At 39.6% G+C, this 24,549-nt stretch overlaps 1 protein-coding gene across 4 annotated transcripts in view; it reads right to left on the minus strand.

The window, feature by feature from the left end:
• The window catches only part of dym (dymeclin), a 412,200-nt gene that overhangs the window by 155,930 nt on the left and 231,721 nt on the right, over positions 1 to 24,549 (minus strand). Inside the window, exon 14 of one of the 4 annotated variants that reach the window (XM_072252186.1) lies at positions 21,893 to 22,057. The exons of the other annotated variants lie outside the window; for them this stretch is intronic. Coding sequence (XP_072108287.1) covers positions 21,893 to 22,057 — 165 coding nt within the window. The remainder of the gene's footprint in view (positions 1 to 21,892; positions 22,058 to 24,549) is intronic. 4 annotated transcript variants of the gene reach the window in all.

Raw genomic sequence — 24,549 nt, forward strand, 5'->3', positions numbered from 1 at the left:
TTTCCTCCCACATTCCAAAGACCATACAGTACTGTGCAAAAGTCTTAGGTACATATATATAGCTTGGATGCCTAAGACTTGAATGTGGAGCAGACAGCAAGTTTGTAAGTCTGGCAGGAGTAAAGGATGTTCGGATTGATAAGGGTGAAGCGCAGTGGGAAGGGTGTGGGATAGGTGGCAGAGAAGAAGTGATGATAGGGGGATGGCATGGGTGCAGACACACCCAGCCCTGAGACACCAGGCAAGGTTATTTGATTCCAAGCAATTGGTTTATTCATCATCACAGAATGCCTCTTTGGTGCTTCCTGCTCTCTCCCCTCTCCTTTCCCAACCATAATTCACCTCTCCCTGTCCCCTTCCCTCTCTCAGTCCACAATAGAGACCCATATCAGTATCAGGTTTATCATCACTCACATATATCACGAAATTTGTTTTCTTCTGCTGCAGCAGTACAGTGTGATACATCAAATTATTACAGTACACTGCAAAAGTCGGAGGCACCCTAGATAAGACTCTTGTAACTAAGACTTTTGCATAGTACTATATCGGTTAGAGTTAATAATTTGTGGGCATGCTATTTTGGTGCTGGAAGCATGGTGACACAGCTGTTCAGCACAACCCTCACTGATTTGATTTGACGCAAACAACGCATTTCACTTTATGCCTTGATGTATGTATGTCTAATAAAACTAATCTTTCTTTCTTTTGAATCACTAAGATACAAATGGCACAAATACTGAGTATATTTCTGATGTACAGACCCAGGCTGTCATATCAGATTGTTCATTAGTTTGAAGAAAAGAGATGTGCAATTCCAAAAAGTTTGGCTAGCTCTAATCTGATAATTATGTACAGAGGTAACAGGAAAATTTTCCAAAAGCATCCTGAACCTCTCTGTATCTATTAACTAAGAATATATATGGCAGGCAAACCAGGCTTCACTTCACTCATCCTGTTCGTCTGACTTTTTTATTACTGTTATATGTTCACTCTAACTGAGTTTACAGTAAACTATTAGTAAAACTTGCAGGTTAGTTCTCAGTTATGAGACCCTTCATTTTTCGGGGTTGATCATAGATGTTGCATCCTATCTGTCTAAGTGATAACCAGGCCAGGGCAGTACGATATAGAGAGCAAGCTGTTGCCCTTGTAGGAACAATAATTCCCCTCTCCCTGTCCCCTTCCCTCTCTCAGTCCACAATAGAGACCCATATCAGTATCAGGTTTATTATCACTCACATATGTGAGACAATAAACTATGCAAATACAAAATGAAAGAAAAAAAGAAATAATGACAATAATAAATAAATAGGCAATAAATATCAAGAACATGAGATGAAGAGTCCTTGAAAGTGAGTCTATAGGTTGTGGCAACAGTGAGTGTAGTTGAGTGAAGTTATCCCCTCTGGTTCAAGAGCCTGATGGTTGCGTGCTAATAACCATTCCTGAACTTTGTGGTGTGAGTCCTGAGGCTCCTGTACTTTCTTCTCCATGGCAGCAGTGAGAAGAGAGCATGATCTGGGCGGTGGGGATCCTTGATGATGAATGCTACTCTCCTGCAACAGTATGTAGATGGTGAGGAGGACTTTACCCATAATGGGTGTATCCACTACTCTTTGCAGGCTTTTCCATTCAAGGATATTGGTGTTTCCGTACCAAGTTGAGAAGCAATCAGTCATTATACAGTACTCTTCACAACACATCTATAGAAGTTTGTCAAAGTTTTAGGTGACATGCCAAACCTTCATAAACTTCTAAGAAAATAGAGGCACTGCCTTGCTTTCTTCATAATGCATCTTACATGCTGGTCCCGGGACAGATCTTCTGAAATGATAAACCAACGAACTTAAAGTTGCAGACTCTCTTCCACCTCTGAACCCCCAATGAGGACTGGATCATGAACCTCTGGTTTCCTCCTTCTGAAGTCAATAATCAGCTCCTTGGTCATGCTGACATTGGTTGTTGTTGTGGCAGCCAGCAATGAGAAAATGAGGTAATGTAAAAAGGATACAGAATTTCAGCCCAACCAATCAATCAAGACAATCTTGTATGACCAATACTCTTTGTTCTATGATCACCACTTGCCTCCATTCCCAAGACCACCAGCCCAATTGTACTTAGTTGGGTAAGAGTCCTTGATAACAAATAAACTATCTTAGCTTTAATTTCAACAAAAAACTAACTGTATTTTGACCAACAGCTTGAAGAAAAGAAAGGAATACAATTATTTTTATTACAATATTGTTTTAAAACTGAGAAAATGATTAACAGACATCTGAAAAAACTCTAATTATAGAATGCAAGGCTTTTTTGCTGGCAACAAAACATCCTATATGAAGAAAGCAAATAAAAAAAATCTACCATTCAGTTAAAGGATAGGTATTAGATATTTCTCATCTAGACACTTTGTTTTTCTCACTTCCCTCCTTCAACCCCAATTTCCTGTCTGTGGTATGAAACATATGTAATAATAACAAGTTTATAGAACACTTTTCACACAGACAATGTAGTTCCAAGTGCTTTACAATTCAATAAAAGTAGAAACATGAAAATAAAATAGGAAAATAAAACTAAACATGAAACTAAAAAATAAAATCATTATCATTAAAAGCAAGGTTAAATAAATAGGTTTTCAGCTGGTGTTTACAAGTGTCAACTGAGTCTGCATGCCTTATAGTTTCAGGTATTGAATTCCACAGTTTAGGAGCATAGGTCAAAAAAGCTGACCTGATAATTAACTTTTGAGGGAGATTGTTTAAATTTAAGAGACTAGCAAAAGAAGACCTGTAAACTCAAGCAGGCTTATAAAATGAAAATGATCCTGTGACGTAATCCAGTCCCAGACCATTAAGAGCTTTAAAAACAAGTGGAGAACTTTAAAATCAATTCTAAAAGATACAGGAAGCCAATCCAGAGTAACTAGGTCAGGATTGATATGTTCCCTCATCCTGGTTTTGGTTAAAAGTCCAGCAGTAGCATTCTGAATGAATTGACGTTTATCAATAGATTGCTCAGGAAGGCCAGTAGAAGTGCATTGCAGTTTTTTTTTATGTGCCATACTCTGCCAGAGCCTCGGTGATCACTTTTTCAAGTGGTTGTCTTGGAGGAAAGATTCTGTGAGTGGTCCCCCACGTCCTTCTCATAGCGCAGTTTTATTTTTACAAGGCCAAGTTGCGAGCTCGACACTCAACCCGGCACAGATGGAAGGCGTGCCCGGGAGCGGCCCGACTAGATTCGAACTCAGGAACCTTCGCTCCGGAGTCCGGCACTGACATCATTGTGCCACCAACCGGCCTGCATTGCAGTAATCTAGTCTATTTGTTTATAAAGGCATGAGATAGTTTTCAGCATTGTACGATGACAGAAATAGATGTAGATGAACAAGAATGGTCTCAGCCTGAAACATTGACTGTTTATTCATTTGCATGGATGTTGCTGACCTGTTGAGTTCCTCCAGTATTTTGTATGTGTTATTATTCAGCATCTTTGTGTTTATGTAGATGAGCAAAACTGTACTTAGTACTATATACAAGTTATGGAAAGCAAATAGACCACAGGAAGACTAAACCACATTTTACCTCAAATATATCCTACTTGTTTCTGTTCACCCAAAACCCTTAAAAAGTGACAATAATTTGAAAAAGAAAAGTAAAGTATCTGATATACTACTTGGACAAAATAATCTACTGGTAAAGAATAATAAATATGTAAACTACTAAAAGAGTAAAAATGCATAATACGGGTGACTGCACACAACATCTCCTCCACAATCTCCAACAGCATAAGTGTGCCACAACATCTCCTCTACAACACCTGCTCCACAATAACATAACATCTTCTCTACAGCAGCTCTGCAGTCTCACCATCAGCACAGGTGTACCACAAATCTGCTCTCCTCTCTTCGGGTCTATGCTTGGCTAAGTATGGCTCCAATGGCATATTTTTGTTTGTTAGCGACAGCATGTTGTTGCTGTGTTAAGAGACAGAGATAGAGTGAACAATCCGAGACTTTTCCCCAAGAGACATAATTGTAAGGTGTTTGGTAGAAAGTATGGGGGTGGGGGAACCTACACTTCCTGCTGCCTTAGTAAAGTAGACAACATAATCAAAGACCACATGCACCAATGACGTTCTCTCTTCTTCCCATCTCCATCAGAATTAAGATATAAAAGCCTGAAAGCTTGTAACTCTAGTTCATGGGCAGCTTCTATCCCACTGTTTTAATACTATTGAATCCTTCCCTAGTACAATAAAATAGACTTTTAACCTCACCATCTCTCTCATTATGGTCTACCTGGATTTTTTTTTATGATTGTAGCACTTCATTCTGCATTACGATTGCAGCATTTGGTTTAATATTATCGCATGTACCAGGAAAAATTTTGCTTGCGTCATTCTCCTTTGAACGACCTCAATATACCGTTGTAATGAAATGCTCTGTATGGATGACATGCATAACAAAGCTTTTTTACTGTGCTTTGGTCTAAATGCCACAGCTTACCTCAGTATTTTTGCTGACCACATACGAGGGGTGATTGATAAGTTTGTGGCCTAAGGTAGAAGGAGTCAATTTTAGAAAACCTAGCACATTTATTTTTCAACATAGTCCCCTCCTACATTTACACACTTAGTCCAGCGGTCGTGGAGTATACGGATCTTGGACCTCCAGAAAGTGTCCACAGTATGGGTGATTGGTTAGCTTGTGGCCTGAGGTAGAAAGAGATGAGTTATACAGCTCCCTTTACATGCACATGCAGTTCAACTCTTTGAGTGATTATGCAGAAAGTTTGAAGCTAATAACTCATTTCCTTGTACCTTAGGCCATAAACTTATCAATCACCCCTGATGAGTTTATTAACTTCAAACTTTCTGCAAAATCACTCAAAGAGTTGAACTGCATGTGCATGTAACGACAGCCGTATAACTCATTTCCTTCTACCTTAGGCCACAAACTTATCAATCACCCATGCTGTGGACACCTTCCGGAGGTCCAAGATCCGTATGCTCCACGACCGCTGGACTAAGTGTGTAAATGTAGGAGGGGACTATGTTGAAAAATAAATGTGCTAGGTTTTCTAAAATTGACTCCTCCTACCTTAGGCCATGAACTTATCAATCACTCCTCGTACATCCGTCCCATTCTGGCCACAGCCTACCCATCTCCTTAAGATTACTTCCAGCAGGATAACATGCCATGTTACAAAGCACACAGCATCTCAAGCTGCTTCCATGTACATGCTAGAGCTCAGTGTACTCCAATAAGAACATACGAACATAAGAAATTGGAGCAGGAGTAAGCCATCTGGCCCGTTGTGCCTGCTCCGCCAATCAGTAAGATCATAGCCGAATTGGTCATGGACTCATCTCCATCTACCTGCCTTTTCCCCAAAACTCCTAATTCCCCTACTATGCAAAAATTTATCCAATCTTGTCTTAAATATATTTACTGAGGTAGCCTCCACTGCCTCACTTGGGCAGAGAATTCCACAGATTCACCACTCTCTGGGAAAAGCAGTTCCTCCACATCTCCATCTTAAATCTCTTCCTTTGAATCTTGAGGTTATGTCCCCTAGTTCTAGTCTCACTTACCAGTGGAAACAACTTTCCTGCCCCTATGTTATCTATCCCTTTCATAATCATAATTCTATATGTTTCTATAAAATCTCCTCTCATTTTTCTGAATTCCAGTGAGTACAGTCCCAGGCGACTCAATCTCTCCTCATAGTCTAAACCCTCATCTCTGGAACCAACGTGATGAACCTTCTCTGCACCGCCTCCAAAGTCAGTATACCCTTCCTCAAGTAAGGAGACCAGAACTGCAGGCAGTACTCCAGCTGTGGCCTCACCAGTACCCTGTATAGTTGCAACATGACCTCCCTGCTCTTAAATTCAATCCTTCTAGCAATGAAGGCCAGCATTCCATTTGCTTCTTGATAGCCTGCTGCACCTGCAAACCAACCTTTTGTGATTCATACACAAGCACTCTCAAGTCCCTCTGCACAGCAGCATGCTGCAGTTTTTTACCATTTAATTAATAGTCTGATCATTCATTTTTTTCTTCCAAAGTGGATGACCTCGCATTTACCAACACTGTACTCCATCCACCAGACCCTTGCCCACCTCCAAAGTCACCAGATTTCAGTTCAACAGAGCACTTTTGGTATGAAACAGGAGATTAGCAGCATGAATCTGCAGCCGAGAAATCTACAACTACGTGATGCTATCATGTCAAGATGGGCCAGAATCTCTAAGGCACATTTCCAGCAACTTGTTAAATACATACCTCGAAGAATTCAGGCTGTTCTGGGGTCAGAGGGACCCTACCCAGCACTAGAAAGATGTTCTAATAAAGTGGCCACTGAGTGCATGTGACAATACTGAACCAATTTACCCAATGTACCACAAACTATCTCCCCCACTGGAGCTCTGAGTTGGTTCATCACTCTCCCTGCCTAGTGCTAGGAACCAGGCTATCACTCTCACAAATAAATAAAACATATCTTCTTTATATTTCAACAAATACCGATGATTTATATCAGCGGTCCCCAACCACCGGGCCGCAAAGCATGTGCTACCGGGCCACGAGGAAACGATATGATTTGGGGATATGAGTCAGCTGCACCTTTCCTCATTCCCTGTCACGCCCTCTGTTGAACTTGAACACACGCGAGGTCATTACACACGCATCATCCATGTCAGCACGGGAAGGAGATCAACTCCTCGAGCTTGCAAATGACAGTGGGCTGAAAAGTATGTTTGACATAACATCTCTGCTGGCATTCTGGAGCAAAGTCAAAGCTAAATATCCTGAGATAGCCATGGAAGCACTGAAAATGTTGCTTCCATTTCCAACATATCTCTGCAATGAATGCAACGAAAACTAAATTGCGGAATAGACTGGACATAAGGAACCTCCTTCGAGTGTCGCTGTCTCCCATCACCCTTCGATAGGACCGTATTGTTGCAGGAAAACAAGTATTCAGCCCAGGGCTCCCACTGATTCAGCGATATTGGTGCGTTGCAATGATTTTATATGTTCATACAGGGAAAATATGTGTTGTGTGTTTAATATCCAACTGTTATTTAAAATGCTATGCTATTGACTTATAAGTGACATATAACCATATAACAATTACAGCATGGAAACAGGCCATCTCTGCCCTTCTAGTCCATGCCGAAAGCTACTCTCACCTAGTCCCACCGACCTGCACTCAGCCCATAACCCTCCATTCCTTTCCTGTCCATATACCTATCCAACTTTTCTTTAAATGATAATATCGAACCTACCTCTACCACTTCTACTGGAAGTTTGTTCAACACTTACTTCAAGCTCCCCTGTCCTCCCCTGATAATTGACATCGCTATATTCATGTGAGGAAAATATGCGCTGTGTGTTTAATATTAAATTCGTTAGATAAACCATTTTAGAAACGAAATTGAGTGTATTAGCCACTTATTCACCTATATTCCGGTCATGATTAACACCCCACCCCCTGAACAGAATCACCAAAAACGATTTGTAGAAAAAAATCGGCATGTACACGCATGCGCACTGGTGCCCGCACAAGGCTTCATGGTCATGGTAGTCTTTCTTGGGGTAAACACAACGTATTTGACTGCTACTCTTGTCCGTTGGCAACCCTACGCCCCCCCCCCACGGTCGGCCGGTCCGCAAGAATATTGTCAATATTAAACTGGTCCACAGTGCAAAAAAGGTTGGGGCACCTGATTTATATAACTCATTATTCATTTATATAATGAAATATTCATCCTTGAGTTAAAGCCCTAAAGATAAGTTAATATGTTGATTGTGTCCTTTTATACTTTTTCTTGCATTTATTAGCTGTTCTTATTTTTTGTAATATTGTTTCACTGTACATTAATCAGGGGAGAAAACACATCCTTGTCTAATGCCTCTCTTGATTTTCATAAACTGACTCACTTCTCCATCTATTCTTACAGCAACAGTTTGTTCCCAGTACGGATTTCTGATTAGGTGGAGGTCTTTCAAATCTAGATCTAGAGTTTTAAATAAGAGACGTTTTGGGAATCAAAGTTGGCGGTGAAAACATCAATAATTTCAGATATGCAGATGACACTGTGTTAATTGCAAGTACGGAGGAAGAACTACAAGTCTTAATTGATATAATCGTTGAAGAAAGTGCAAAAGTGGGCCAATCTATCAATTGCAAAAAGACGATGTATGGTGATATCCAGAAAGGAGAATCCTATCTCAGACTGAGAATAAACAGGGAAAACATAAAACAAGTACAGAACTTTTGCTACTTGGGAAGCTGGGTGACATCAGATGGCAGGTGCGACATGGATATCAAAAGAAGAATAGGGATAGCAAAAGACACCTTTACGAGAATGAAGCGTATACTGACCAATACTAAACTAGGCATGACAACCCGTCTCAGAGTACTGAAATGTTATGTTTATCCAGTTATGTTATATGGCTCAGAATGTTGGACAATATCTAGCAACATGAGGAAACAAATTGAAGCAGCAGAGATGTGGTTTTTGAGGAGGATGCAAAGAATATCATGGACAAACAAATATCTAACAAGGATGTCATGAACAGAGCAAACACAAAAAGAGAAATAATGTATGAGATCATGAAAAGGAACGTAGCTTCATTGGACATGTGATTAGGAGAGAGGAGTTAGAATGCACGGTAATTATGGGAAAGATTGAAAGGGAGAAAGCAATAGGAAGACAAAGATAAATGATGATGGAGACAGCAGCCAGAGAACTGGAAATGAATACCAATGAATTGATCCACTTGACCCGAAACAGGAGTGTGTGGGCCATGGCAGTCAAAGCTCAAACTGGGCAAACTGGGCATGGCACTTGATGATGATGATGATTAGATGCTCTGGGGTAAAACTGCACTTCTAAGAAAAAGAATGTACTCATTAAATATTTTGCTTTTTAGTATTGTATTGAAATGCTATAATGATATTGCTTTGCGTTACTTATTTTAACTTAACTACTTAAGATACATATGATTACTGCAATTCAGCTTTATTTCTATACTTACCATGTATTGCATTGTACTGCTGCCACAAAGTTAACAAATTTCATGACGTATGCCAGTGACATTAAACCTGATTCTGGACTTTCCTCAAGTAGCACTATTATTGTCATGTTATATTTAATTGGGTACATTAAGTATAATTTATGCTAATTTAAGTTTTCGTAATCTATATTTTGTCCTGATGGTAATGAACAGTGCTGCTTCCGCAATAAACTAATTTTCATGGCATTGATAATCTTTGCATTATCAACAGGGACGGAAGTACCAGAGGGTTGGAGGGTTGCAACTGTGTTTCCCTTGTTCAAGAAAGGGAGTAGAAATAACCCAGGAAATTATAGACCAATGAGTCTTACTTCAGTCGTGAGCAAGTTATTGGAGAAGATCCTGAGAGGCAGGACTAATGAGCGTTTAGAGAGACATAATCTGTTTAGGTCAGCATGGCTTTGTCAAGGGCAGGTCGTGCCTTACGAGCCTGTTAGAATTCTTTGAAGATGTAACAAAACACATTGATGACGGTAGAGCAGTGGATGTAGGATATATTGATTCCAGTAAGGCATTTGATAAGGTTCCTTATGCAAGGCTTATTCAGAAAGTAAGGGGGCATGGGATCCAAGGAGACCTGGTTTTGTGGATCCAGAATTGATTTCCCCACAGAAGGCAAAGGGTGGTTGTAGATGGTTTGTATTCTGCATGGAAGACGGTGACCAGTGGTGTTCTGCAGGGAGCTGTTCTTTGTGAATTTTATGAGCTGGTGGGTTAGTAAGTTTGCTGATGGCTGATCTCCTGGTGGTTGTTGATGGAGTGACAGCCTTTTGCAGTCGCTCCTACTTTGCTTACTTTACTGTTTCCAACCTGTTATGATACCTTACTTTTAAACGTGATATTGTTTTACTATGAGTACAAGGGGTGCCAAAGGTACTAAAAAAGAAGACCCTCCTGCATCTTTGGAAGCTATAATGGATTTGCTTCGAAAACACAGAAAAGAATCCTCCGACGAGTTTCAGCAGCAGCTCTGAAATTAAACAAATAGATGCAAAATTGGATTCTATCCAAAAAACTTTAACCCAACATGATAAATGAATAGAAGAGAATGAAGAAACTCTGACGATTTTGGATGCGAAAATGAATGACCTACAAAAGCTTTGTGAAAAACAATCTAAGTCTAATGAAAAATTAAGACAGAAGATTATCGATTTAGAAAACAGAAGCAGAAGAAATAACGTACGAATTCTGGGTCTTGAAGAGTTAACGGAAGGTGATCAGCCTACTGAATTCTTAGCAAGATTTTTGGCAAAATTATTTCCTAAAATCTTATTGTCTTTGCCTATGATTGATCGAGCTCATAGATCGCTTGTGTCTCGACCACCTCCAGGAGCAAGACCCAGATCAGTAATAATCTGTTTTCATGAATTTCAAACAAAGGATCGTTTAATTGTGAATCCCGTCGAAGAGGAATGATTGATTATAATGGTCAGAAGATCAGGATTGTCGAGGATTTTTCACCTGAGGTCATGAATGAGCGTGCTAAATTCAAAAAGGTTATGTCGGAGCTTTTTAACAAAGGTTTCAAACTTTCTCTTCGTTATCCTGCTCGGCTCAGAATTATACTGAAGGGTGGCTCTAAGGAATGGATCCATTCGAGTGAAGAAGCTCAGAAATTCTTAAAATCAGAAGATTAACTGTTCAGTACCTTTCTACATGAATAATTGCTTCTTTTACTTTTGGTAAACCTTTGTAGCTAACTCTCCTTTTGAAACTTTAAATGCTTTACTTAGAGAACAAGATTTTAACAACTTAATATCTTGTGTGTTTCTATGTTTTGAATTTTGAAGATTTATTATTATTTTATATTATACTTATTTTTCTTGGGTTTTTTTCTGTCAATAAGGCTTAGTTTGAGTATTTTTCATTTTATCATTTTGAAACTGTAATAATTAATCTATATGTGTTCTTGTTATGAGGGTTAAGTTCTTTTTCTTTGTCTACTGTTTTGTCGAGATTGGAAGGCAGTTAACCTTGAAACTAATTAGGAGCTAAACCAGTAGGTTTTTTTGGGAGGGTAACGTCATTAGCTGTCGGCTTTCTGACTTTGGGAGGAGGGTGGGGGGATGGATTTTTTTCCTGGAAGCTGTTTTGGATTTTTAGCCAAATCTGTTGCTTGGTTACCTCATTTCAAGGTTTATTGGTGAACGCAGCAGGCCAGGCAGCATCTCTAGGAAGGGGTACAGTCGACGTTTCAGGCCAAGACCCTTCGTCAGGTCTCGGCCTGAAACGTCGACTGTACCTCTTCCTAGAGATGCTGCCTGGCCTGCTGCGTTCACCAACAACTTTGATGTGTGTTGCTTGAATTTTCAGCATCTGCAGAATTCCTGTTGTTCAAGGTTTATTGTTTGGTTTTAATATACATTCCAGTGGTTATTACTTTAACCTTTCTATTAAATAGTATTAAAAATGGATCAAACTATTAACTTACTTAGTCTTAATGTGAAAGGATTAAATCACCTTGTGAAACGGAATAAGATTTTTGCATATATTAAAAAACTTAAGGTTCCAATTATTTTTCTACAAGAAACTCATGTGCGTAATTGTGACAATTTATGCCTTTTCAGTAGATGGAGAAGGCTGCATTTTCATTCCTCTTTTTAGGCTAAGTCTAGGGAAGTTTCAATCTTTATAGATATTAGTTCCCTTTGTCCAACATAAAGTAGTGTCTGATACTAATGGGCATTTTGTCACAGTGTCAGGAAAATTAGAAATTAATGGTATTTGCTAATTTGTACGCCCCGAATACAGATGACCCAGGATTCTTTGAGCATTTTTTTTTGTTCTTGCCAGATTTGAGCCTTTACTCATTGGTGATGGGAGGAGTCTTTAACTGCTGGTTAGATCCAGCTTTAGATTGGTCATCTTTTAAACCAGCGACACTTAATAAATCAGCTTTGTTTATTCAATCTTTTCTAATGAAATGTGGTATTGTTGATGTATGGCATTTCTTAAATCCACTAGACAGGGAGAACTCATTTTTATTGCATGTCCACCATACGTATTCCAGGATTGATTTTTTTTATTGATAGCCAAATGATTCCATTAGTTCAATTCTGTGAATATAAAGAGATTGCTGTCTCAGATCATGCCCCTGTGCTTTTACCTTTAAATCTCCCTGGTCTTCCTCAAACAGACAGACCTTGGCACTTTAATCTAACTTTGCTATCTGATAAGGATTTTTTAAAGTTTCTGGAGAGACAAGTTGTTCTTTTTTTTGAAGAGAATACACCGGAAGAGACTTCTAGTCTTATTATATGGGATGCTTTTAAGGCCCATATTAGAGAACAAATTATTTCATATACTGCAAGTGTCAAGAAAAAAGCTAATAAAGAGAGAATTGAGTTAGCTAATCAGTTGAAACAATTAGACTAAAAATATGCCTTGGCTCCAGATCCTGCTTTATATAAAAGGCGTGTTGAAATACAAACTAAATATGATCTTCTTTTAACTTATCCAATTGAAATTCAACTCCTGAAAGATAAAAGTCAATTTTATATTTATGGAGATAAAACAGGTAAGTTACTGGCTAACCAATTAAAAATCTTTATAGCTAAACGACAAATTAAAGAAATTTGTAAAGCTAATGGTGATAGGACAACTGACCATTCAGAAATAAATGATATCTTTAGAGAATTCTATTCTAAACTTTATAGTTCTGACCCTCTTAAAGATAATACTATTATGAATAATTTTTTAGACAAATTAAACATTCCTACACTTCCCGTTGATAACCGTGAACAGTTGGATCAACCTATTTCTTATGAGGAAATTGCCGAGGCTGTACGTTTGTTGCACTCGGGGAAGGCTCCAGGTCCTAATGGATTTTATGCAGAATTTTATAAGGCATTTTCCTTACTGTTTATACCTCATTTATGTTCAGTTTTTTCAGATTCCTTTAAGTTGGGTCAATTGCCACAATCTTTCTATGAAGCTTCTATTTCGCTTATCCTTAAAAAGAATAAGAACCCAACTGAATGCTCTTCAAACAGACCAATTTCCTTACTTAATGTTGATACTAAAATTCTATCCAAAATTTTGGCCCGTAGGATTGAAAATATTTTACCATCTATCATTTCTGATGATCAGACCGGATTTATTAAAAATCGATATTCCTACTTCAATATTCGTCATTTGTTAAATGTTATTTATTCTCCTTCTAAGGAGATATCGGAATGTGTGATATCTTTAGATGCTGAGAAGGCTTTTGATCAGGTTGAATGGAATTATTTATTTAAAACCTTAGATAAATTTAATTTTGGGCCCGATTTTATTCAACTAATTAAATTACTTTATTTATCTCCCTCTGCTCGGGTTCTTACTAATTTTCAGAATTCCAAACCTTTTAAACTTCAACGTGGAGCCAGACAAGGTTGTCCCTTGAGCCCTTTGCTCTTTGATCTGGCCCTAGAACCCTTAGCCACTGCTTTTTGAGAATCTAATATTATTGGTATTTTAAGGAGAGGTACTATCCATAAAGTTTTGCTTTATGCTGATGGCCTATTGCTTTTTATTTCTAATGTCAAGACTTCGTTACCTCCTGCGCATTCTTTACTCTCTTGCCAGGATATAAACTGAATTTAGATAAGAGTGAATTTTTTTCCTTTGTATAATTTGGTATCAATTAATACTAGTCATAGTCATACCTTATTGATCCCGGGGGAAAATGGTTTTCGTTACAGTTGCACCATAAATAATAAATAGTAATAAAACCATAAAATAGTTAAATAGTAATATGTGAATTATGCCACTAACCTTCCTTTTAAAATTGTAGGAAATCAATTTACCTATTTGGGTGTAATATCACTAAGAATTATAAACACCTACTTAAAGAAAATTTTCTTACCCTTCTGAATTATGTAAAAAGGGCACTATCAAACTGGTCGCCCCTTTCGTTATCGTTGATTGGTCGAATTAATTCTATTAAAATGAACATTTTACCTAAATTTATATACCTTTTTTAGGCCTTACCCGTTTTTATTCCTAAATCCTTTTTTGACTCTCTTGATTCTATTATATCTTCTTATATATGGAAAAATAAACATTCTTGACTAAATAAAGTTCATATTCAAAAAGCTAAAAAGAATGGAGGTTTAGCTTTACCAAATTTTAGGTTTTATTATTGGGCAGTCAATATATGAAATCTTATGTTTGGTCATATTATATTAACCATGAGGACTGTCCGACGTGGGTTTCTTTAGAAGCTAACTCTGTTAATAAATTTTCTATCACTTCTCTTCTTAGATCCTCACTTCCTTTATCCTTAAGTAAATTAACTGATAATTTGGTAACACACATAAAAGTTGCTGGTGAACGCAGCAGGCCAGGCAGCATCTCTAGGAAGACGTGCAGTCGACGTTTCAGGCCGAGACCCTTCGTCAGGACTAACTGAAGGAAGAGTGAGTAAGGGATTTGTTATTCAAATCCCTTACTCACTCTTCCTTCAGTTAGTCCTGACAAAGGGTCTCGGCCTGAAACGTCGACTGTACCTCTTCCTAGAGATGCTGCCTGGCCTGCTGCGTTCACCAGCAACTTTTATGTGTGTTGCTTGAATTTCCAGCATCTGCAGAATTCTTGTTGTTTGCGTGTTAATTTGGTAGTTAAACATACTTTAAGGATCTGGGTACAATTTAGAAAATATTTTGGTTTAATAGGATTTTCTCTTTCAAGTCCAATTTTCTCTAATTTTTTTTAAACCCTCTATGACCGATCCAGTTTTTAAAGAATAGGATAGATTGGGTATTAAATGCTTCAGGATTTGTTTGTTCGAGGAAGTCTCCTTTCGTTTGAGCAATTATCAGCTAAATATAGCTTACCAAAAACCCACTTTTTCCGATATCTACAAATCAGAGACTTTCTGCGTTATCAATTATATTCATTTCCTAATAGTCCTGAAAAGGACTTACTAGATGTAATTTCTAATTTGAAACCCTTTCATAATGGTTCAATATCCAATATTTATGACATGTTGTTGGGAATAAGAAATGCTCCTTTAGACAAAATTAAAAATTTCTGAGAACAAGATTTACAGACTTCAATTTCTGAGGAAACTTGGAATGAAATTTTTAAATTGGTTAACACTTCTTCGTTATGTGCCCGCCATTCCCTCCTATAATTTAAAGTGGTCCACAGGGTTCATATGACTGAGGATAAGCTATGTTGTTTTTATTCCGATATATCTCCCTTTTGTGATAGACATAACAATGGAGAAGCTTCATTAATTCACAGGTTTTGGACATGTCCAAGTCTTGAAAGACACTGGAAGGAAGTATTCCAAACTTTCTCGGTACTTTTAAAGGTAAATTTTAAGCCTAACCCTTTGACCGCCCTATTCAGTATTGTTGGAGGAAAAGATATTATTGTGGAGACATCTGATTTGCACATTTTGGCATTTACTTCCGTTATAGCTAGGAGGGCGATCTTGTTTAAATGGAAGGATGTCGTTCCGCCTACTCACGCTCAATGGTTACGTGATGTTATGTCATGCTTAAATTTAGAGAAGATCCACTGTTCAATTTCTGAATCTAGTCAAGACTTTCAAACATTGTGGGGACCATTTTTGAACTATTTTCAAAACCTTTGACTTGCTGTTAAAGTACAGATGGTGGATAATAACATATTTCACTTTATGATAAGGATTCTTTTTCCTTTTTTCTTTCTTTACCAAACAGTTTTGATCTTGGTAGTGGGTTTAGATTTTTTTTCTGTATAATAAAGTTATTACATTTCAATATTACAATTTAATTTAATTTACATGAATATAGGATAATGTGATTGCAAGTCTGATTCTATTATAATGTATTTGTTTTTTTTTAATTTATAATATATATCTTCTTGTACTCTGTATTCCTCTATGTAGAAACTAATAAAAATATTGAAAGAGTAAGTTTGCTGATGACACAAAGGTTGGGTGTGGTGTGAATAGTATGGAGGGTTGTCAGAGGTTACAGTGGGACATTGATAGGATGCAGAATTAGGCTGAGAAGTGGCAGATGGACTTCAAACCAGGGAAGTGTGAAGTGGTTCATTTTGGAAGGTCAAATTTGAAGACAGAATATAATATTAATGTTAAGACTTGGCTGTGTGGAGGATCAGAGCTAATGGGGCCGTGTCCAAAAGGCTGCTGCGCAGGTTGACGGTGTTGTTCAGATGTGTGGTGTGTTAGCCTTCATCAAACATGGGACTGAGTTCAAGAGCCGTGAGGTAATGTTACAGATATATAGGACCTTAGTTAGACCCCACTTGGAGTACTATGTTCAATTCTTATCACCTCATTACAGAAAGGATGTGGATACTATAGAGAGAGTGCAGAGGAGATTTACAAGGATTTTGCCTGGATTGGAGAGTGTGCCTTATGAGAATAGGTTGAGTGAACTTGGCCTTTTCTTCTTGGAGTGACAGAGGATAAGAGGTGACCTGATCGAGTTGTATAAGTTGCTGATCTTGTGGATAGTCAGAAGCTTTTTCCCAGGGCTGAAATGGCTAACACAAGAGGGCATAGTTTTAAGGTGCTTGGTAGTAGATAGAGGGGGTATATCAGAGGTAAGTTTTTCACACTAAGTGGTGGGCGCGTGAAATGCATTGCCAGCGAAGATGGTAGAGACGGATACAATAGGGTATTTTAAGAGACTCCTAGATAGATACATGGAGCTTGGCAAAATAGAGGGCTCTGTGGTAGGGAAATCCTAGGCAGTTTCTAGAGTAAGTTACATGGTCAGCACAACATTGTGGGCCGAAGGGCCTGTAATTTCTATATTCTACATTCTATTATTTCCTGGGTAGTTACCCACTTCTCCAAGAATTGTCACCTTGTCGTGGTGGAGAGGTGTGTGAGTTCCTGAGATCAAGGCTGTCTGGAACATGGCCACCGGGCAATTAGCTCCTGGAAGAGTCACTTATAGTTAAGGAGGAGGATCTGGCCAAACAGCGATCAAACCAAGACATCTACGGTGGAGCTGACAAAAGATGATGACATGTCACAACAGCAGTCAAGATGGAGGAAAGTTGCAGCAGTGAAGAGTCCCCGGTCATCTTGCATTCCTTACCACTGGACCCCGACCCCTGACCCCTGACCCCAATCTGTCAAGGGCCATGTGGTGGCTGCCTGAGCGTCAGAATCAAGATCAGGTTTAATATCACTGGTAATTGTCGTTAAATTTGCTGTTTTGTGGCAGCAATACATTGCAATACATAATAATAAAAACTATAAATGATAATAAGAGAGGCAAACAAAATACTGAGGTAGTGTTCTTGGGTTCATTGTTCATTCAGAAACCTGATGGTGAAGGGAAAGAAGCTGTTCCTGAAAGGTTGTTTGTGTCTTCAGGCTCCTGTACCTCCTCCATGATGGTAGCAAGACAGCATGTATGTCCTGGGTGACATGCTTCCCCACGTTAAACAAAGTCACTTACAGGCCTTCTCCATTAAAGGAATAAACTCTCAGAAAAACATCGTATTTGACCCGAGTAATTCCACTATTACTACTATGTATAACTGTTACATTAAACTTGAACTTGGCTCCAAAGGCAGTCATAGCCGAAGGGTGGTAGTGGGGACGAGCTCCCACTGCTAAACAAATGTTCTTCATGGCGTGCGTCTCAAACAGCCTCTGACAACCAAGTCCAACTCCTGGCCTTCACGCGTGGCATAGTTCTAATGCCCAGCGGAGCTGTTCTCACTGTCAGGAGAAGGGGCAAAGGCGGGCCACTGGCGCCTTAAAACCAGTTGCTCCGGGCAGATGGGGCTCATTAACCATGGATGGTAGCTCATCTAGGAGAGGGAAAACTCCGATTTCAAACCTCCACTGCCTTGCGGCTATACCTGCTCACGGGAAAGGCTTTGGGAGTAAACCCTGAGGGAAAATCCGGAGTTGGAGTCCCGAAGGCCGCTGACTGCTATACCCAGCACCGGCACGGCAACTCCTGCAATGCTGCTGGCACCAAACTGTATCGGCTTTCGTCGTTCCTTTGGACCTGTCATCAGCATGGAGGGGGGGTCCCACTGCATGGGCAACAGACGGATCTCCATATCAACTCTGCCCTGGCTTGCGCCCTGGAGAGGCCACTCTCAGTGACTACCAGAGGCGCAGTACCCTTGGTCGACCACAACCAACGGAGGCCACAGAAACTTTAATTTGATGTTTGTGAACCATGAACGATTTATGACACTGGACTCTGCTTCCTCAACACTACTTGCCCCTGCACCTACCTTCATTATCATCCATAAACTTGGTCACCAAAACATCAATTCTATCATCCAAAATCATTGACATATAATGTGAAAAGATGCAGTCCCAATACCAACCCTGAAGAATAACACTAGTCACCAGCAGCCAACCAGAAGAGGCCCCCTTTACTCCAACTCAGCCTCCTGCGAGTCAGGCAATGCTAGTACCTTTCCTGTAATGCAATGCGATCTTACCCTGTTAAGCAGCCTCATGTGCAGCACCCTGTCAAAGGCCTTCTGAAAATTCAAGTACACAACAGCCACTTTTGTCTATCCTGCTTGGTATTTCTTCATACAATCCCAATGGATTTGTCAGGCAAGATTGTCCCTTATGGAAATAATGTTGACTTTCGCCTAATTTATGTGCCTCCAAGTACTCTGAAACCTCATCCATAATAATGAAATCTAATAGCTTCCCAACCATTGAGGTCAGGCTAACTGGCCTAAGGCCCTCAACACAGGAGCCCCTCAGGGCTGTGTCCTAAGCTCCCTCCTTTACTCTCTGTATACCCATGACTATGTCGCCAACTACAGCTCTGATCTGCTAATTAAATTTGCTGATGATACTACATTGATTGGCCTTATCTCAAATAATAACGAGGCAGCTTACAGAGAAAAAGTCATCACCCTGACACAGTGGTGTCAAGAAAACAACCTCTGAGGAACAGAGACAGGCTCACCCATATTGACATCAATGGATCTGCAGCTGAGAGGGTGAACAGCTTTAAGTTCCTCTGCATACACATCACCGAGGATCTCATGTGGTCTGTACATACCAGCTGTGTGGTGAAAAAAGCACAACTGCACCTCTTTCACCTCAGACGTTTGAAGAAGTTTGGCCTGAGTCTCCAAATCCTAAGGACTTTCTACAGGAGCACAATTGAGAGCATCCTGACCGGCTGCATCACTGCCTGGTATGGGAACTGTACTTCCCTCAATTGCAGGACTCTGCAGAGAGTGGTGCGGACAGCCCAGTTCATCTGTAGATGTGAACTCCCCACTATTCAGGACATTTACAAAGACCGGTGTGTAAAAAGGGCCCGAAGGATCACTGGGGACCGGAGTCACCCCAACCACAAACTGTTCCAGCTGTTACCATCTGGGAAGCAGTACCGCAGCATTAAAGCCAGAACCAACAGGCTATGCGACAACTTCTTCCACCAGGCCATCAGACTGATTAATTCACGCTGATACAATTGTGTTTCTATGCTATATTGACTGTTCTGCTGAACATACTACTTATTACAAATGACTGTAAATTGCACATTGCACATTCAGGTGGAGACGTAACGTAAAGATTTTTACTTCCCATGTATGTGAAGGATATAAGAAATAAAGTCAATTCATTCATTCAATTTCCTTTCTTCTACCTCCCTCCCTTCTTAAAGAGTGGAATTTTCCAGTCCTTGGAACCACTCCAGAAGTGAATTTTGCAAGATTATTACTAATGCCTCTTTAGTTACCCTCTTTCACAACCCTGGGGTGTAGTCCATCTGGCCCAGGTGACTTATCTACCTTCAGACCTTTCAGTTTCCCAAGCACCTTCTTCTTTGTAATAGCAACTGCATTCATTTCTGCCCCCTGCTACTCTCGAACTTCCAGCATACTGCTCGTGTCTTCCACAGTGAAGACTGATGTTAAATACTTACTCAGTTCATCCCCCATTTTTTTGTCCCCCATTGTCTCTAGAATCATTTCCTAATGGTCAAAAATCCACCCACCCCTCTCATGTGCTCTATATATATCTGGAAAATCTTTTGGTATCCACTTTCATATTATTGGCTAGCTGAACTTTATACTTCATCTATGTTATGGACTTCTGGTCCAAAACAAATGGGTATTGGTGCTGTGATCTTTCTTGCTTGTAATATACAAAAATGATCCAAGAGGACCACAACCATGTCATAGTTTAGAGGCTTGTGTGTCTCAATAACCTGGAGAGCTATGCTAGCTGGAGTCAGGGCTTTATGCTTTGGCCCTTGGTAGGGTCACCCATGCCAAACAGGTCAAAGGGTAGCAGCCAGTCTAAGACTGGTCCAGGTTCAGGGGTTCAGCTCAGGGCTAACAACCTGAATGGTCAAACAAAACTGTTACAGAAACAGCAATGAAGAATTCTTCTATTTCCGTTTGTGACAGTCCTCATGAGCCCCCACCTAGGATTTATACTTTATACTTTATTGTCGCCAAACGATTGATACTAGAACGTACAATCTTCACAGCGATATTTGATTCTGCGCTTCGCGCTCCCTGGATTACAAATCGATAGTAAATATCAAAAATTTAAATTGTAAATCATAAATAGAAAATAGAAGAATTCTATTCTAAAAGTAAGGTAGTGCAAAAAAACCAAGATGCAGGTCCGGATATTTGGCGGGTACAGCCCAGATCCGGGTCAGGATCCGTTCAGCAGTCCTATCACAGTTGGAAAGAAGCTGTTCCCAAATCTGGCCATACAAGTCTTCAAGCTCCTGAGCCTTCTCCCGGAGGGAAGAGGGACAAAAAGTGTGTTGGCTGGGTGGGTCGTGTCTTTGATTATCCTGGCAGCACTGCTCCGACAGCGTGCGGTGTAAAGTGAGTCCAAGGACGAAAGATTGGTTTGCGAAAGATTGTGCTGGGCTCTGTTCACGATCTTCTGCAGCTTCTTCTGGTCTTGGACAGGACAACTTCCATACCAGGTTGTGCTGCACCCTAGAAGAATGCTTTCTACGGTGCATATATAAAAATTAGTGAGGGTTTTAGGGGACAGGCCAAATTTTAGGGGACAAGCCAAAACTGCCTGGCTGACAGTAATGAAAACTGAAAGGAAGTTACCGACATAATGAAGGAAGCACTGAACACCAACAGAGATAGAGGACCTTCACTGCTGCCTAAACACCACCGGCATAATGGGCAGGAAGTAAGAAAGAAGAGGAGGTAGATGCCTAATTAGTGCCTTTGCAGATGTCATGAACATTGGTGGGGGTAGTAAGTAGCAAAGAAGGTTGTCTAAGGATTCGGCTGGACACAGATCAGCTGGAAAGTTGTATGGGGCTGTGGCAGATCAGGTTTAATCCAGACCATTGTGGGGTAACGCACTTTGGGAAGTCAAATTCTGCAGAGATTATGTGTAATTATGACTACTCGAAACCATGAGGAATTCATAAAAATTGCATGCTTAAGTTGACTACTGCCTAAAACTTGGTCCAGCATCTGCAGATTTTCCTTTGACTGGCATTTCTGCTGTTCAGTATCAGTACAATTATTGCAAGTTTATTGATAATGTTTTAACTTGTTCTGTCTTTCATTTAAATACATAATTTGTTATTCAGTCAAATGGTAGTGAGTCTTTTTTATACCTTTTTAACTATTTCCAAGAAACTTTGGCAAATTGGGACAGCCACTTAATAAGACCAAAATGTACTGTTTCCCCATGTGTCTCAATTAACCAGAATCCACTGTACTTTGTAGGGATAAATAAAATAACAGAAAATTAAAGGGAGAAAGACAGCTTCAACACGGACAATTTCACACTCTAGAGACATGCACGAGCAGGCAAAGGGAATTGTTGCATGCAACACAGGACATGGGAGAGCAAATGTTCACAACCTGGAAGCATAGGACTTGAGAACATGCGAGCACGTAAAGTATATTAAGTCCTCTCCTGTGTCACTGCAAGCTGAAAACCACTTTTGCAATGTGGTGCTGTGGGAGCAGGGGAAATATATTTTGTCGAATGCGTACAGGTATCTCCGCAAGAGGCGGCAAGTGTAACTGAAAAACAAAGTTAAGGGAGAAAGGGAGTTAAGGGAAGAATATGATTTCTCTTCATAATAAGGATTTCTGCAATTTAAAAAAATCTATTTGCTATCACAATAAATGCAGAAAGAAGTGATGCAACTGACTGGATTATAACAATATTATTAAAATATACTTATATTTCAAAATGATAAGAAAAATATAGCGGGAAAATAAGTCTTGAAGAAGAAAACTCTGTTCTTTAATTATTTATACTCAATCACATTTATTAGATGGATTAAAGTAGTTGATATAACAAAATAACAAGAAGCAAGAATACACAACATGACCTCTCAGTCCTATTCCACTATTCAATCAGATCATGGATCATCTGAATACACGACATGGCCTTTCGATCCTGGTCCACTATTCAATCAGATCATGAGTGATCTGATCTTGGCCTCTGTTCCATTGTTCTGTTACCCATCACCCAGGACATGCCTCTTCTCATTGCTTGAACCAAGGAGCCTCAACATTTTAGTAACAGTTTGTTCCCCTCCACTACCAAATTTCTGTATGGACAATGAACCCATGTACACTTCTTCACTATTTGCTTTCTTTTCTTCTCACCTTTTGCACAACTTATTTAATTTATATACATATACACATATTTTAATATTATACAAATAATAATTTATTAATAAGTCCTGCCGAAGAGTTTCGGCCCGAAACATCCACTGTGCTTTTTTCCATAGATGCTGTCAAGCCTGCTGAGTTCCTCCTGCATTTTGTGTGTGTTGCTCTGGATTTCCAGCATCTGCAGATTTTCTGATTTATAATTCTAATTTAATCTTTTTATTATTATCTTTTGTAATGTACTGCTGTCGAAAAATAACAAATTTAATGAAGAAAAAGAATTTCAGGATGTATATTGTATACATTTCTCTGATATTAAATGTACCTATTGAAACAAATGCCGTTATTCTGATTCTGTTCTTCATTGCCCTCAACTTCCCTACATACGAAACAATCTTGAAATACTGCATAGTTAATGTTTCAGTCTCAACAGATCTCTGGAATAAAGAATTTCAACGTTTCATGACTGTTGAAAGTATGAAAGTATCAATCCCCACCTTAAGTTCTGAAACTATGGCGGCAAGTTCTAGATTCACCATATGGGGAAACATTTTCTCTGAATATATCTTATTGAGCCCTCTCAAAATCATACACATTTCAGGAAATAATATCATTCTTCTACATTCTAATAATGGTAGGCTAAATTTATTTAACACTTACAGAAAAATCAATGTCCACATTCCATTGAATCTCCTCTGATCTTCCTCCAATGCACACAAATAGCAACACCCCCCACCTTAAGGAGACTGAAACTGTAACCTGGATTCCAACTGCAAACTCAACATCACCTTGTAGAATTTTGACAAGCAAATTCTCTTCTTCCATCCTATCCTTTTTGCAATAATGGCCAACCTTCCATTTCATTTCCATAGATGCTCCAGAATTCCTCCAGCATTTTGTGTGTTGCTCCGGATTTCCAGCACCTGCAGGATCTCTTGTGTTTACAACCTTCCACTTTCCTTACTTTCTGTAGCCATGTGTGTCTAGTGTATAATGACCCCTAGCTCCCTCTATACATCCCTCCATTTTAACAATATTTTAATTTTCTATTCTCCCTGTCAAAGTAGATAACCTCACATTCACCCACATTGTGTTCCAACTTTTACCCACTCACTTAGCCTACATCCCTTTGCAGGCGCTTTGCAACATGTTTTGCCATCGATTGTTGCAACATCAGCGAAATGAGCTGCAACGCACGTTTCCTTTAACTAACTCATAAATAGTCAAGGCCCAAGCAGTGATCGCTGAGACAACCAGCTATGGCCAACCCAAAAGCTTTCTGTCGGACGACATATCATTGATGAAGGTAGAGTAAAGGGCGGGGTGTATATGGATTTTAGTTAGGCATTTGCTAAGGTTCCCCATAGTTCATTTCATTCAGAGTGTCAGGAGGCATGGATCTAGAGCTGTACGGATACAGAACTGGCTTACCCATAGAAGGGAGAGGGTGGTAGTAGATGGAGTGTATTCTGCCTTAGAAGGGCAGAGGGATGATTCTGTGGACTCGAACAAGAAACACGGATGGTAGTTTGCATTCCAGGTGCATGCAAGGGTCTGCAATATTTCTAAACGTGTCCACAATATCCTAAAAGGGGAGGATAAGTCCAGCAACATATTAGTACCAAAGACATAGATATGAAAAGAGAAGAGGTCCTAAAAACAGAATACAGGAAGTTAGGAAGGAAACTGAGAAGCAGGACCTCAACAGTAGTGATCTCAGAAATGCTGCCTGTGCCATGCGACAGTGAGGATAGGAATAGAATGATAAATGTGTAGCTGAAGATATGGAGCAGGGATTCAGATTTCTGGATAATTGTGACATCTTCTGGGGTAGGTGTGGCCTGTACAAAAGGGACGAGTTGCACTTCAATCTGAGGGGGACCAATATTCTT

Source organism: Mobula birostris, chromosome 3 (genome assembly GCF_030028105.1).
Source record: "Mobula birostris isolate sMobBir1 chromosome 3, sMobBir1.hap1, whole genome shotgun sequence".
NCBI classification, from domain to species: domain Eukaryota; kingdom Metazoa; phylum Chordata; class Chondrichthyes; order Myliobatiformes; family Myliobatidae; genus Mobula; species Mobula birostris.